The 14013-nt window shown below is 50.0% G+C and overlaps 1 protein-coding gene and 1 long non-coding RNA gene across 2 annotated transcripts in view; one reads left to right on the forward strand and one right to left on the reverse strand.

Annotated features, from left to right (window-relative positions):
* Nucleotides 1–14013, forward strand: part of PSMG4 — a 36097-nt gene that overhangs the window by 16294 nt on the left and 5790 nt on the right. The gene's annotated exons all lie outside the window — the stretch shown is intronic.
* Nucleotides 289–14013, reverse strand: part of SLC22A23 (solute carrier family 22 member 23) — a 171812-nt gene continuing 158087 nt past the window's right edge. Inside the window, exon 10 of the mRNA XM_045067025.1 lies at nucleotides 289–4452. Within this exon, the coding sequence (XP_044922960.1) occupies nucleotides 4095–4452 (358 nt within the window). The 3' untranslated portion in view covers nucleotides 289–4094. The remainder of the gene's footprint in view (nucleotides 4453–14013) is intronic.

Below are 14013 nucleotides of genomic sequence, written 5' to 3' on the forward strand. Positions count from 1 at the left end.
AGTGTAAGAGAGTCCTCTCTTGACCTCTCTAGGAACCATCAGGCCATGGGTTAGCAGGACATCAGTACACATGAGGAAAGAACTCTTCAGTTTGCTGATGGCCCTTGCTTCTCAGGTGGTCTGAGAACATCTCTAAGGGAACAGTTTGCATGCAATCCGACCTCTGCCTCTGCCTGCCTTTAAGATTAGGACCCTGCAAGCGAGGTGAGAGGCCGCCCGCTGTTCCCTCGGGGTGAGAGCAAAGACTCGGTTTACAGAGGCGCTGAAGTAGGGACAGTGAGAGCTGCATAAACAGGTAGAGTTTTTATTACTTGTAGTCAATGGTTGTGAAATGCCCTTCATTGGATACCATCAGATGAGGTAGGGAAGACATTCCAGTGGAAATTTGTTAATGGGGCAACATTTTTTATTTCTGTACATTTACATACAAATTTTCCCCAAAGGTACAACAGATGTGACATCATGCAGACGTTTAGCTTTGAACGACAGTTCAGAACTCAGTTTAGGCTTGTGCTATGAACGAGCACCTCCAGAGGAACCCCGGTCGACACGTACAGTAACACGGTTCTTACACAGAAACCTCAGATGTGGGGGTTGCCGAGAGGACAGAGGGAGGGAAGTATTCCCCACTACACGTAACACACTGTACTGCTTTTCCAAAACACACAATACATTGAAGTGAGGTGTTCTTTAAGAGTTGAAGTGTGGGCTCCCCCAGCACGTGCTGTGCACCCGCGCGCCATTTAGGGGCCGGGCGATGCGATGGTCACACAGGTCATTTAATGGCACTTCAGTCATTTCTTGTTTGGCTCTAGGAAGTGGTCATGTTTGAGTGCAGTTACTTCCTTTATGAGGTTTAGTTTTGCTCTCTTTCTCTTCTGTGGCCAAACAAACCTACCAGCCCCCTTCTCCTAGTCACATGTGATTTTACTCTTTTAGAAAATAAAGCGCTTAAAAAGGTTTCCTTATTTGTCTGGGGCGCTAACGTTTCGGGTATGTGGTGTTACTGCTGACTTCTGGAAGAGAACAAAATGAAGAAGTATCCAGCCCTGACTCAGGTGTTCACATTTGTGCATAACTTTTATTGGAAGGGGATCACAGCTCCCTGATAGGATAGCAGGGTGCAGGAGTGGGTGGCAGAGGAGGAAGCTGGAGCACGTACCTTGGGATGTCTCCCCGGGCAGCTGGTGGAGGGGTAGAGGTGGTGGGGAAAGCCGACTTGAAGTAGCAGGTGCCTGAGAAGTGTTTCCTCACTAAGCACGAAGGAAATAGGACTGAGGAGTCCATTCGTTACTGACCTGCGCCAGGGAGCTGGTGGCTGCAGACCCCTCCCTTACCAAGCAGGGCAGGTGCAGACGGCTCAGACTCTGGGGGGCCCCTGCTGCCTCGCTCACTTGGTATGGGATCGCCCTGAGCTCGGCCCACATGGAACCTTTCCTGCCTTGTCTACATCTCATAAAGGTGTTTGTTCCTTAAGAGCTTCAGGTATCCCGAAGCCAAACCAGCAACAGAGCAGGAGCTCAGCCTAAGCCTGCGGAGAGGAGTTGTGGGACCTCTTTGTTGGTGAGTCAGCCATGTTCACATCTGCTAGACTTTGGTCCCAAGAGCCCAGCCCTCATAGCTAGCTTCTCTTCTAGTCCGGATCACTGAAGCGACAGTGTTGACGGCTGTCTCCTCTGGACTGGTCTTTACAGTTGTCCCATCACATGGAGATCAGAGACCGAGGAACAGGACTTTGTATGTGCCATGCCTCGCCTCTGCCTTCCTGGCTAGAGATGACTGATGGCACTCGACAGCTTTGGGACGGTTCTCATAAAAGGTCCGTGCAGACGGCGAGCGAACATGCCCAAGTCCTGGAGGACAGCAAGTGGGCTGTCCTGGCCCTGGGGTGAGGGATGCAGACATATACCTGGCCAGGTACGGCCCCGGGGGCCACGCAGGCTCCTTCCCACTTTCCCACCCGCCCAGTGGCCTGCGCTTACTGGGTCTTGCCGCACGGTGGCTCTGTAGTAAGTACTCTGAAAAAGGCAAACGGTATTCCCACAAGTTTGGCACACGAAGGCTGCAGAGATGTAAAGATCTCAAATTAAGGTGAATGCGGACTAACATTGAAACATGGAATGAAAGTGACTTAAAAGAGATGAAGGGAGGTGCGGATGAGCTGGGCTTGGAGCAGCTGGAGCTGGGGAGAGACTGCCAGGAGGCTTTTGTTCCCAGGCACCAGTGATGAAACAGATAATGCAGTTTACTCCCTGGAATCGTGCATGCCTGCAAGCTTGCTCACCTCCTCACACTGTTTTCATTCCGTCGTACTGGGGTCTAGCAGTTTTGGAGGAGGCTGGTGGGTGGACTGCGAACAGACCAGTTGGAAAGCTGGACGGGGAGAAAGGGAAGTTTCGTCAGCCTCTTTCCTGGCCCTTTTGAGTTCTAGCAGCTGTCCATTGGAAGTCACCTAACTGCTGCACAGACTCAAGACCACAATTTCCCAGGAAGAACACAGCTTACAGCAAAGACATGTGTCACAAAGTGCAGAGGTGGACAATTCTAGAAAGAAACCAGGCTGTCCAAAAAATCGGGTGCCTGTGTTGCTACAAGGCAGTGCCTGCCTGCACCAATGAAGCTTGTTTGTTCGTGGCCCCTGGATGTCCTTGAGGAGGCCCTCCATGTCTCCCATGATGCGCCCCTCAGATAGGCGCAGAAAGTCTGACCTGGAAAGGCAGGACGAAGCCTTCACTGTCTGGGACGCAATGAGGAACACAAAGAAAACCCTTGGCTGTTGGGGGCGGGGTGGGTGTTGAACTTTGGTGAGTTATTGCTTTCTCTCAACTGGTCTTGATGCTTGGAGAGGCCAGACGTCGGGTGGACTCACCTGTGAGAGTCCTTGCCCTCCCCCCACTCCGTGCTGACAGAAGTGACAGGAAGCAGGAAGCAGGCAAAGGCAGGGCTGCGTGGGGGAGTGGCTCCCACAGGCTTTGCAGTCTGTCAGTGTGAAGTCAGTGAGAGCGGACAGTCATCCAGGCTGGTGATTTCCACGCGGCGTGTGCTCGAGATGTGGGTGACGGGCCGTGTCCTGGAGAGCACCCCTCGCTCCTGTGGGCTTGCCTCAGTGGTCTGTCAGTTTCCTATTGGTTTTCAGTTCAGAAAGTAGCCTCATGTTCAGGTTGTGCTGGCGAGGAAGCCGAGTGTGACAGAGGGGACTTTCTTGCTGGAGCTAAACCCGGGAAGGAGTATGACTGACGTTACCGCGCCTCACCTCTCCACACCTTTGCTTGTGGTGAGCTCGGCCAGGAGAACCCATGTTGACAAACCATGGCCTTAGTACCCCTCGTTACTTAGGATTTCTGGTGAAATGTTTACACTTTACCCCAAGGAGCTTCCAGCGTCAAGTACAAAAGGATGATCTCGAAGGAAAGACTAAGCTGGTTTTAATGATATTTGGGAGCTGCTTTCCCCCAGCACATGGAACAGAAGCTCTTACCTCATAAACACACACACACAAAAACCCTTTAAAAACCATACACAGACTCTCTAGCAAAATCCTACTCATTTACATTTCACTCTGTCTACAATGCAGTCATGGAGCCACTCCATGACAGGTCAGTCTGTCCGCACACAGGCAGGCGGCCTCGTGGGGCGTGGGCCCAGAGTGAGTGACCCCTGGCTCCGCAGTGGGGTGCTGGGCGAGCATGGTGTGACCTCCAGGGCCGCTGTGCTGGCTACTTACAGCGTTCTCCTTGGCAACCGTGTCCCTCTTCCGAAGGAGGTGGTTCTGTTTCGAGATCAGTTAGAGGAAAGGGAATAAAGTGCTTCTCGTAAAAATGACCAAAATAAATACAAACATTTCATGGCAGAAAAGAAAGTCTGAAGGGTTATTTTCAAAGAGTTTGCTTCCTCATACATGATCCTTAAAGTTCTGGAAAGACAGAATTTACCCACACCAGCTGACGGTCTTGGGATCCACGGCAGCAGCAGCAGAACATGATTTTCCTGCCCCCCAGCCACGTGTTTGGTCCCCGGTCTGTAAACCTGTGCCCAAACAGCCCCCAAGTCCCCGGTGCCCACAGTGCCCCCTATAGGGAAGGCCGTGCCCAGAGCTACATGGACTTCATGCCATTGGCCGTGGCATTCTCAGGCAGCCCGTCCCCTGCAGTGGCCGCATCGTGGAGGCCGGAGTAGTCTTTGAGCTCGGCGTTGGTGAGCAGGAGGGGCTGCTCCCCCTTCTTGTGGGGCAGGAGCGGCTGCCGAGTGTAGTGTTCCCCATTGGAGATGTTCTCGGGCAGGTTCTGGTTCCTGCTCTCAGGCAGCAGGAGGATACAGATGATGCAGATGAGCGTGCAGCAGGCAAAAATTATGTGGTGCAGGAAGTAGCCTTTCTGGTTGTGCAAGTCGATGATGGGCGCCGTTAGCATGCCGAAGCCCGCGCTGGCCAGCACCAGCCCCAGCCCGCCGCACCTGTGGGGAGAGCACAGGCACACGTGGTTAACGGCCGTGGGGGGGCCTGGGCCCTCCCAGAGTGGGGCCACGTGAGTGGGACCACGGGGCCAGCTGGGGCCTGGCTCGAGCAGGACCCCTCCTCCCACCGCCCAAAACCCCGAGCGCATCCCACCTGTGGGATATCCCAGACCACTTTCGCCTTGGCTATCTTTGTACTGCTTCTAGTTAACATCGTCTCTCGCCAGCTCAACATTTACTTTATTTCGAAAGGCAGTGTTAAAATACTACTGTAAATGGGAAAGCACTCGCCATAAATAATATGCAATGACACAGTACTAGTAAACTGTACTATTTCCCAAAGTTTGCTCTTCATTTGAAACAGGTCAGTGGGCGGGTGGGAGGTGGATTAGCGGGTTAAAGAGGATGTGACAGACCTGCCAGCACTCACAGAGATCTTCTCCAGCCAGAACTAGAGAGACTGGAAGATACTTTAAAAGATGGCACTTTTTCTCACTGTGAGTTCCTATTCATTATTGTGTCCCGTATATTTCCTGAAATCATTCTGCACACCACCAGTGGAAGCGGTCCTGTCTCTGAGCTGCAGTGCCAGAGGCCACATGCTGTGACTGAGTGGGAGCCTAGAGCATGCGCCATTCATCTCCACTCCTCTGCTATTTGGGGGAACCTACCAGAGTCCCAGAGAGATTAGGAGATACACATTTAAAAAGTCCATCATCACTCGAACATCTCTCCTTTGACATAAGTGTATTTTGGGGGAGAAGGTGTCTGGTGGTCTCTGGGAAGCAGTGCAGTGCTGGACTGCAGAAAAGTGGACCGTGGTGTCCACATGACAGGAAGTCATGGCCCCACTGTGTCATGCAGTGCACAGGCCAGGGAGGGCTGGCTGGTCTTAAGGAAGGGGGAGTGGAGTTCTCTGCTTCCCATCAGAGTGCGGACACCCACACCAGTGGGCAGAGGGTGTGGGGGGTGTGGATCTTGGTCGGTTTAAAGAAGAGCTTCCACTGGAGTTGCTTAAGAGCTGTGCCCCCACCCTTTAGTGAGGAGACCTTTATTCTTGGATGCCCCTAGGCAGAAGGCTCCTGCGGCAGGCTCTCGAGGAGCCTCTGGTTCTCTTGGTTGGCACTACAGGTGGCTCTGCCTCATCAAAAAACTGACCTACAAGGGCATGAGACACCAGATCAACAGACAAAGGTCAACTATATGTCTACACACCAGCAACAAAGAAGGTGAAAATGAAATTAAGAAAATCCCATTTATCATAATATCAAAAGAACAAGAAGATACCTAGAAATAAGTAAAAAAAAAAAAAAAAAAAAGGCAAGACTTGGGGCACCTGAGTGGCTCAGTCAATTAAGCATCTCACTCTTGATTTTGGCTCAGATTGTGATCTCAGGGTCATGGGATTGAGCCCACATTGGGCTCGTGCTCCGCACAGAGTTTGCTTATCCCTCTCCCTCTGCTCCTCCCTGCACTCACACGTGCACATGCGCACTCGCTCTCTCTCAAAGAAAATCTAAAAAAAAAAAAAAATGCAGGACTTGCATACTAAAAACTATAAATCACTCTTGAAAGAGAAAATCCGATATATAAAATAAATGAAGAGTCAGTCCATGTTCATGGATTGGAAGACCCAGTACCGTTAAGATGGCAATTCTTCCATCTTAGGTGGAATGTATAGGTTTTACACAATCCCTGTCAAATTTCCAGATGATATGTACCCCCCCCCCCAGAAATGATAATCTGATCCCAAGACTTAGATGGGAATGCAAAAGACCCAGAACAGCCAGAACAATTTTGAAACTTAGCGAAATTCAAGGACTTATTGTCTCAATTTCAGAACTTCATGTAAAGCTATATTAATAGTGTGGTCTTGGTGTATCGACAGATCAGTGGAACAACTGAGAGTTCAGAAGTGAACTCTCATATTCATGGTCATACTCATGGTCAAACTCATATTCATGGTCAGCTGACTTTTGACAGAGGCAAATTCAATAGGGAAAAGAGTCCTTCAACAAGTGGCTGGTTATCCAGGCGCAAGAGAAAGCAGCTGGGCCTTTATGTAACATGATACATGAACTCAGAATGGGTTACTGACATGAATGTAAGTGCTAAACCTGTAACACTTTTAAGAAGAAAATACAAAGGGAAATGGTGATCTTAGGTGAGACAGATTTCTTACATATGACACCAAAAGCAGAATCTAGAAGAGAAAATGATCAATAGGACTTCCCCAAAACAAAGCAAAACAAAAACAACAACAAAAAAACCAACTTGTTCTCCTAAAGTGCAGAAGTTTTTTTTTTTTTTAATTTTTGTTATTTATTTATTTATTTATTTATTTCTGAAGAAAATGGAAAGAGAAAAAACAGACTGGGAGAACATAGTTACTGAGGATGTCTGAAAAAGGATCTGTATCCAGAATATATAAAGAACCGTCAACCAATTTAAATAATGGGCCAGGGATTTGAATAGACACTTCTTCAAAGACACTATACAAAGTATAAAACATTCAAAGCACCCGAGCAGATGTACAATATCCCTGGCCATTAGATGCATACCCCAAGCACAATGAGATACCACCTCACACACACCAGGACAGCAATGATCAAAAATGCAGATAATGGGAGGCACCTGGGCGCAGGTCATGATCCCGGAGCCCTGGGATCCAGCCCCATATTGGGCTCCCTGCTCATCAGGGAGTCTGCTTCTCCCTCTCCTGCTACTCTCCCTGCTTGTGTTCTCTTAAATAAAAAAATAAAATCTTAAACCAGAGTGACAAGTGTTCGTGAGGCTGCACAGAGAATGAGACCCCCAACCACCACCTCTAGAAAGGGAAAGAGGGGTAGCGGCCGTGGAAGCACTTGTCAGTATCTGCAACAGTTAAATGAGAACTCCGCTCTCATGAGGCCTAGGAAACCTAGAACCCACAGAAACTCAGAATTGAATATTCGCTGCAGCATTATTTATAATAGCCCCAAATCCGAAAGAATCCTGGCGTCTACCACCTGGTGAGATAAACTGTGGCACATCCGGGACAATGGAACAGTACCCTACAGTAAGGATTGTAGCACTGACACCTGCCACAGTGTGGGGAATTTCAAAAATGTTATACTACATGTTACAAAAATGTTATACTAATGTTATACAAAATTTCGAAAAAGTGGGGGGGGCGTTTGGGGGGGTGGGGGACAGATCTACAGAGACCAAAAGCAGATTACTGATTGCCTGGGGCTGTGAGTGGGGACAGGGAGGACTGCAAAGGGCCAGGAGGGAACTCTCTGAGGTGATGGAAATGTCTGATATCTGGATTTAAGGGGATGATGGCGCCAAAGATGATTGACTTGTATGTTTAAAATGCATGCATTATATAGTATGTAAATTATACTGCAGTAAATCTTAAAAAAAAACAAAAACAAAAAACAACCAAACCCAACACTGTTCTATCTGTGGGGTCTGGGGTGTCCTTTAACACAAACCCCCAAAGCTTCCAGTGTGGGGCAGCCACCCAGGCCTCCCCTCTGTACCCCCTGCTGCTCAGGCTGGGGCGGGGGTTCTGCTCTGCTTGGCTCAGCAGTGGGCTCCCTCTTCCTGGGGCCTTCCCAGGGCCTTGCTGTCAACAGTGAACCGACAGTCCCTGCTGTCTACAGCAGGCCCTCTGGCTGGCCAGTCCTAGATCCACATGACTGACAGAAACGAGGGGGGACTCAGTGTCTGGGGCTCCCCAGGTCAACAGCTGTCCCTAAGGGCCACCGTAAAGCGGATGAATCCGTTTGATGGTCAAGACATGAAGGAGCACAGAAAAGAAACACTTTTTCTCAAAGAGTGGAACAAAAGACTGACAATCATGCGTGCATGCTTGGGACAATGTTGGGGGGGCGATTCTCCCTTCCTCATTTGTCACGTTCCGTAGCAACAATGAAAGGCACTGCTCTCTTTCCCTTCTCTCAGCCCCAAATAAGAAAAGGCCTTGTACCTCTGCTCACGGGAGGGGGTTCCTCACAGCCCTCGTGCTGGGTGGGGAGAGGTGGGACACACTGACCTCAGGGCAAAGCCAGCGCCTGGGAGTAGCCAGACTCTTCCCTGTCTCTGGCCTCCTCTGTCCAGCTGCACCCAAGCCCCATGGCTTCCAGTTCGGCCAGTCTGGGTCACACTCCCTTAACCGGCATGTCTTGCTTTCTCCTACTCCCTGGGGCTCTTTCCTCACTGGTGACACAGTGACTCTTCTAGAATGTGGAGTGAATCATGCCGCTCCCTTTCTCAGAGTCCTTCGAGGGCTCCCTCCCACCTCTAGCTGAGCCCTGGCCCCTGCACCTGCCTGACCTGCACCCCCAGTCCCCGAGCCCCTTGGCTCTCTCCCTCACTTTCTCTGTGAGGAGGCTGTGGCCTCTCTGCTCAGCTCAGGTCAGCCAGGTTCCCCAGGGGCAATAGTTTCCTCACATGCTGCCAAAGAGGGAGCGGAGGCCCTTCCTGGCGGTCCCCAGGCCTGGCACTGTTCCTGGCCCAGAGGTTCAGTGGGGTCAAGCCGGGCAGCAACTGCCGCCTAGTTCAGCAGGCCCACGTGCACAGGCCAGAGCAGCTACCAGACGCCCCCTGCTCCTTGGGCCAGAGAGCGCTGGTTAAGAGCACAGGCCAGGAACCTGTGGGCCTGGGTTCGAATCCTGCCTCCACCACCAAGCAGGCTCACCTACATGAGCCTCAGGGAGGATATGACACGGGGATAGGAAGGGCACATCAACAGAGACGGGGTGCTGGTGTCCCTGAGGCTGGGCCAGGCATTCCCAAGTACATGCCGGCTGTTGTCATTCCCAGTTGTCTAAGCTCCTTCTCCCTTCTCTGTTGGCCTCCCAAGGCAGAAATCTCGCTGTGTTTTTAACGTCTTTTTTTGCGGCATTAATACTGAACAAGCGACCAAGTGCAGGAGGGGAAGGGAGGGCAGGGAGATGAGTGCGTCGGCTGGGGTGTTGCTGCTTCCTCCGGGGAGCACCAGGCAGCGACGGCGGGCCCGGGCCGAGCAAGGTCAAGCGCTGGGAGGATGACGAGAAGGTGGTCCAGAGCCTCCAGGGATGACGGAGACCTAAAGGTGGGCGGAGCCTGTGGTGCCGCTCTGGTCCTTCCTCTTCCTCCTTCCCCGGGCCTCCCCATCCACACCCTGCACCTGGGCCTCCTGAAGCTGCCTCTCAGCACCACCACCCCCTTCTCCTTCCAGGGGCCCCTGCTCCTGCTCACTGTCCCTTCAGAACGAAGCCTCGCTCCCTGCCGTGGCTTCCTCGCATGTACACATCCTTCCTGGGGGCCCCGTCCCTCCAGTGTGCTCCCTGCAGCCCCCCAACCCCTGCCTGCTTTTTGTGCTTGTGTCTGTGGGTCCCTCACAGACTGAAGAGACTTTCGGGGGTAGGGACCAGCTGATTGCTAAAACGGCCTCAATGAGTCACACCTCCAAGCGTTCATACTTTTGTATCTTGAATGTGAGCTGGATGTAGCAATTTGCTTTTCACCAACAAAATATGGCAAAGGTAATGAGATGTCCCTTCCATGATTAGGTTACGAAAAGACTGACTTCTAGCAGATTCTCATGCTGGCTCTAATGAAGCAAGCTGTGATGTTGTTATACTCCACGTGGCAGGGATCTAGGGTGACCTCCAGCCAGCAGGGAACTGATGATCTCAGTCCAATAGTGAGGAACTGAACCCTATGTTTTGGTGAGAATGTCTGTCCCCCCCATCCACCCCAATTCCTATGTTGAGCTCCTAATCTTCAGTGTGATGGTGTCAGGAGGCCGGGAACTGCGGGAGGTGATTAGATCTGGTTTAGGAGGTGATAAGGTGCCTTAGAAAAGGCACCCCAGAGAGCTCCCTCACCCCTCCACCACGTGAGGACATGGAATCCCAAAGGGATAGAGGAAGGATGGCCACTGATAAACCAGGAAGCAGGCCAACCAAACACCAAATCTGTGGACGCCTTGATCTTGGACTTGCAGCCCCCAGAAATAAATTACTGTTGTTTATAAGCCACCCAGTCTGTGGTATTCTGGTTTAGCAGCACGAACACATGAAGACCAAGTCCTGAATGAGCTTGAAGTCCGATGCTACCCTGGCTGACTGAAGCCCATGGGAGATCCTGAAGCAGAAGGCCCAGCTAGGCCTTGCCAATTCCTGCTCACAGACACTGTGAGACAACAAGCTGGTGTTCTTTTAAGCCACTAAGTTTTGGGATAATTGTTACACAGCAATAGATAACTAGTACACACAGTGAGTGATGGAATTTCCTAGCCTTAGATATGGAAGAAGACAGCCACCTCTCACCCAGACTGGGACGTGTCACTGGTCCCATGTGTTAGAAAGCCTTTTGCCAAGGGAGAGACAGGAAGGACTGTAGAGGAGCCACACCGTTGTGCTACTGGGCCATCAAGGGAACACAAGTAAGGAATAGCAATATTTTTTTTGGCGGGGGGAGGCATCCCCCAGATACAGGCAGACAGTCCCAGACCACCTTCTGAAGACACTGCACCTTTCTGTTAGTATTTCTTCATATGCCTACCGTCTTTATTTAGTCTATGAGCTTGCCAAGGGCAAGGATTATTTTCTAGAATATCAACCAACACGTATTTATGCTTAATAAATATTGGATGCTCATGGATTATGCTGGCTTCCTAGGTAGGAAGGTCAGCTCACCGGAATGAATGGGGCGGGTTAAAAATAGATGACCATCAGGAAGAGTGATGGGATAGGAACCAAGAACACGGACACCTAAAATAGCCCCTTTGTCTTTTCGGTCATTCTGGCCCCTTGAGAAGCCACAAGATGTAGCGAGAGACAGACGGATGCCAGGGTTAATGGATGTGTTTCCTTGGGGCCTGACTACCAGTAAGACATCCTTTTCTCTGCAATCTTCTGGACTTCCATGGGACCTTCCTGTCACTACATGTGGACGGCACTGACAAGCAGAGGGAGACTTAGTGCATACAAAGTCCACACATGAGTTAACTTACAGGATGGGCGGTTCCACGGACCCATGGGGAAGGGTGCAAACAGTCACGGTCAAGGCAGCAGAAGTCAGCATGGGACAAAGTCTCGCGTCATAACCCAAAATGAGACATTAATAATTCATGTCAAATATATTTATGGTAGGATTAGACAGCTCACGGAAGTATCTGTGCACGTGTGTGTGTATAAATAAAATGCAGTCTACGTACATGTGCATATATAATATGCAATATTTCTTTATGTGTTTTTTTACAAAAGCAATTTTCTGTTTGCTTTTCTGTCAAGAATGCCTTGAAATTATTCAGTAAGGTTAGGAACCTTTAAAAGAATTTGGTATACCATTCTTGGCTTTGTGTTGTCTTTTTGAAATCTCTGGAGAATGGAGTCCTTATTTTGTGTTTGGCTCTCAAGTGCTTACCTTTCTTTCCTCCCCTAAAATGCACTCTGTGCATGTCTTGCTTTTCTTTAAACTGTCACTAGAGGGCAGCATGTACCTACGTGTAAATATCAGAGCAGGCAGCGGGCTCAATTTACAGATAAAAAATGTACAGGCAAATTTTGCCTCCCTGTGCATGAGGAGCACAGAAAATTTTAATATCCACCGGATATCTTTATTTCTCTAGTAATAATATCTAAATTAAGGATACAAAAGCCGATACACAGGCAGACTTACTATTAGAAGTCGTAAGCTTAAATTTAGAATTCCACAATCTTCAAATCATTCCTTTAAACATGGGAATACCGAGCATCTTGTGTTTAAACAGAACAAACCTCCCATTTCTCACTTCCTCTTCCGTTTTACTTAATTTGTCTTGACTCCACTTCTGTGAAGTCAAGGATTAACAAATTTTTGTGCCAGTTTTGCAGAAATAATATAACTGCCAGCAATACTCGGGTAGGAATAGTTAATAATATCCATTGTCATCATTGAGGCTGGATCCTCTGGACAGACTCCTTCTCCCCCCAGCATCACTACCCTGTTTGTGACAAGGCTGTCAGTTATAACTTGTCTCATGTTAGGGCAAAGAGATGAAGTCTGGCTGAAAGACTTGCCTAAGGCCACATGGAGAAAAGTGACCTCTGCGGTCACACACACAGCCACCTGCTCTCACGTCCAGATCCAAATCTGAGGCTCGAGGCCACATTCTCTATGCTTTGCTTTTTGTCCTGCTGTGGAACGCCAAGCCTGTGTGCTGTGTCTCCTTGACCTTAGCATTTGTTGTTGGTGGTAGTGTGTATGTGTGTGTGTCTATGTATATAATATATATATTTAAGACACAAATCTTTAAAAAGTTAAATAGACTCCACATGTCCCATTACACAGGCCATCTTTGTCCTTGGTGCCTGATCCTGAGGCACCTTTAGAGGGGAGGACAGCAGGGCCCAGGTTCTTAGTCCTGAGGCATGAATAGGGAGGAATCACTCAGAACGAAGTTCTCAGAGAAGGCAAATTCCAAGAAAGAAGTTTTTAGAGAAAGGAGTAGGACAGCGCAAAGGAGAGGAAGTAGAAGATATCAGGAAGGAGCAGCTGAGCTCAGACAGACCAGAGCATTAACAGCCAAGGCCTAGGGGCTTGGAGGGAGCCTGTGTGGAGCTGCCGGACAATGAAATGGGCTTGTGATCACCGGCATCTGTCTCATCTCTGAACTTTGCTGAAGGGTGAGGAGATAGGTGATGTCCTCACAGGCGCCAGAGGGACACTGCAGAGAAAAGATGGTCCTGCACCAAAAAAACACCCCCTGCTTCTAGATGAACCGGGTCCCGGGGGCACTTCTAACTAAGCCCAAGGGCAGAGCTGCTGCAGACACAGGGTCCTCCCCGTCAGCCTGCAGAGACACCCGAGTCCCGAAGCCTCAGGAAGCGAACCAGTGACGCCATCCAGACCAGGCCTGGGTGGGAGGGAAGCACTTCTCTGCAACAGAGAGTCTGGATGGGATCTCGTGACACCATGATCACATTCGTCAGACCCTAGTGAGTGTGTCATTCCAGGACACCGGATTTCCACGAGCCTCTGTACGAAAAAGTTCTCATCCTCCTATTTGCTCCTCCTTAGTGAATCCAGGCATCTTCCCCTGGGCTACTGGTTCTGGGTCAGGAGGGATGTCTTTAATAAAGCCTTGTAGAAAAAGCTTCATTTTGTATTAAGAAAAATGAAGCTCATGGAATATTGTATGTCAGTTACACTTCAGTGAGTAAAAGGGAAAGCTCGCACACCCCAGGCCGCTCACCCTCGTTTATCTGGGATTCAGCTGTGTGAAGGAGGGGGAGGGGACTCTGCAGGAACTGTCCCAGAGTGTGTCTGCAAGAAAGAGCCGGGCCGCGGAAGGGGCGGGGTGCAGGGGTGACTCGAGGACCCCTTCCCTCCTGGCCGGAGACCCCCGTTGGCCTCGGTTTCCTTTCATCCCTCTCCGAGTACAAGAACAGCACCAAAGGTCAGATATTTTTTCTAGTGTGTCATCTTGGCAAGCCAAATCGAAGAATGTATTTGTTGAATTTCTATCCCCAAATGATCTTGGCAGGTCTGCATCAAAGAGGAAGAGGATAGTGTATTTCCTTCCGTTTCGCTTGTTAAGCA

This window comes from Mustela putorius, unplaced genomic scaffold (genome assembly GCF_011764305.1).
Source record: "Mustela putorius furo isolate JIRA1106 unplaced genomic scaffold, ASM1176430v1.1 tig00003870_pilon_pilon_pilon, whole genome shotgun sequence".
In the NCBI taxonomy this organism is placed as follows: Eukaryota; Metazoa; Chordata; class Mammalia; order Carnivora; family Mustelidae; genus Mustela; species Mustela putorius.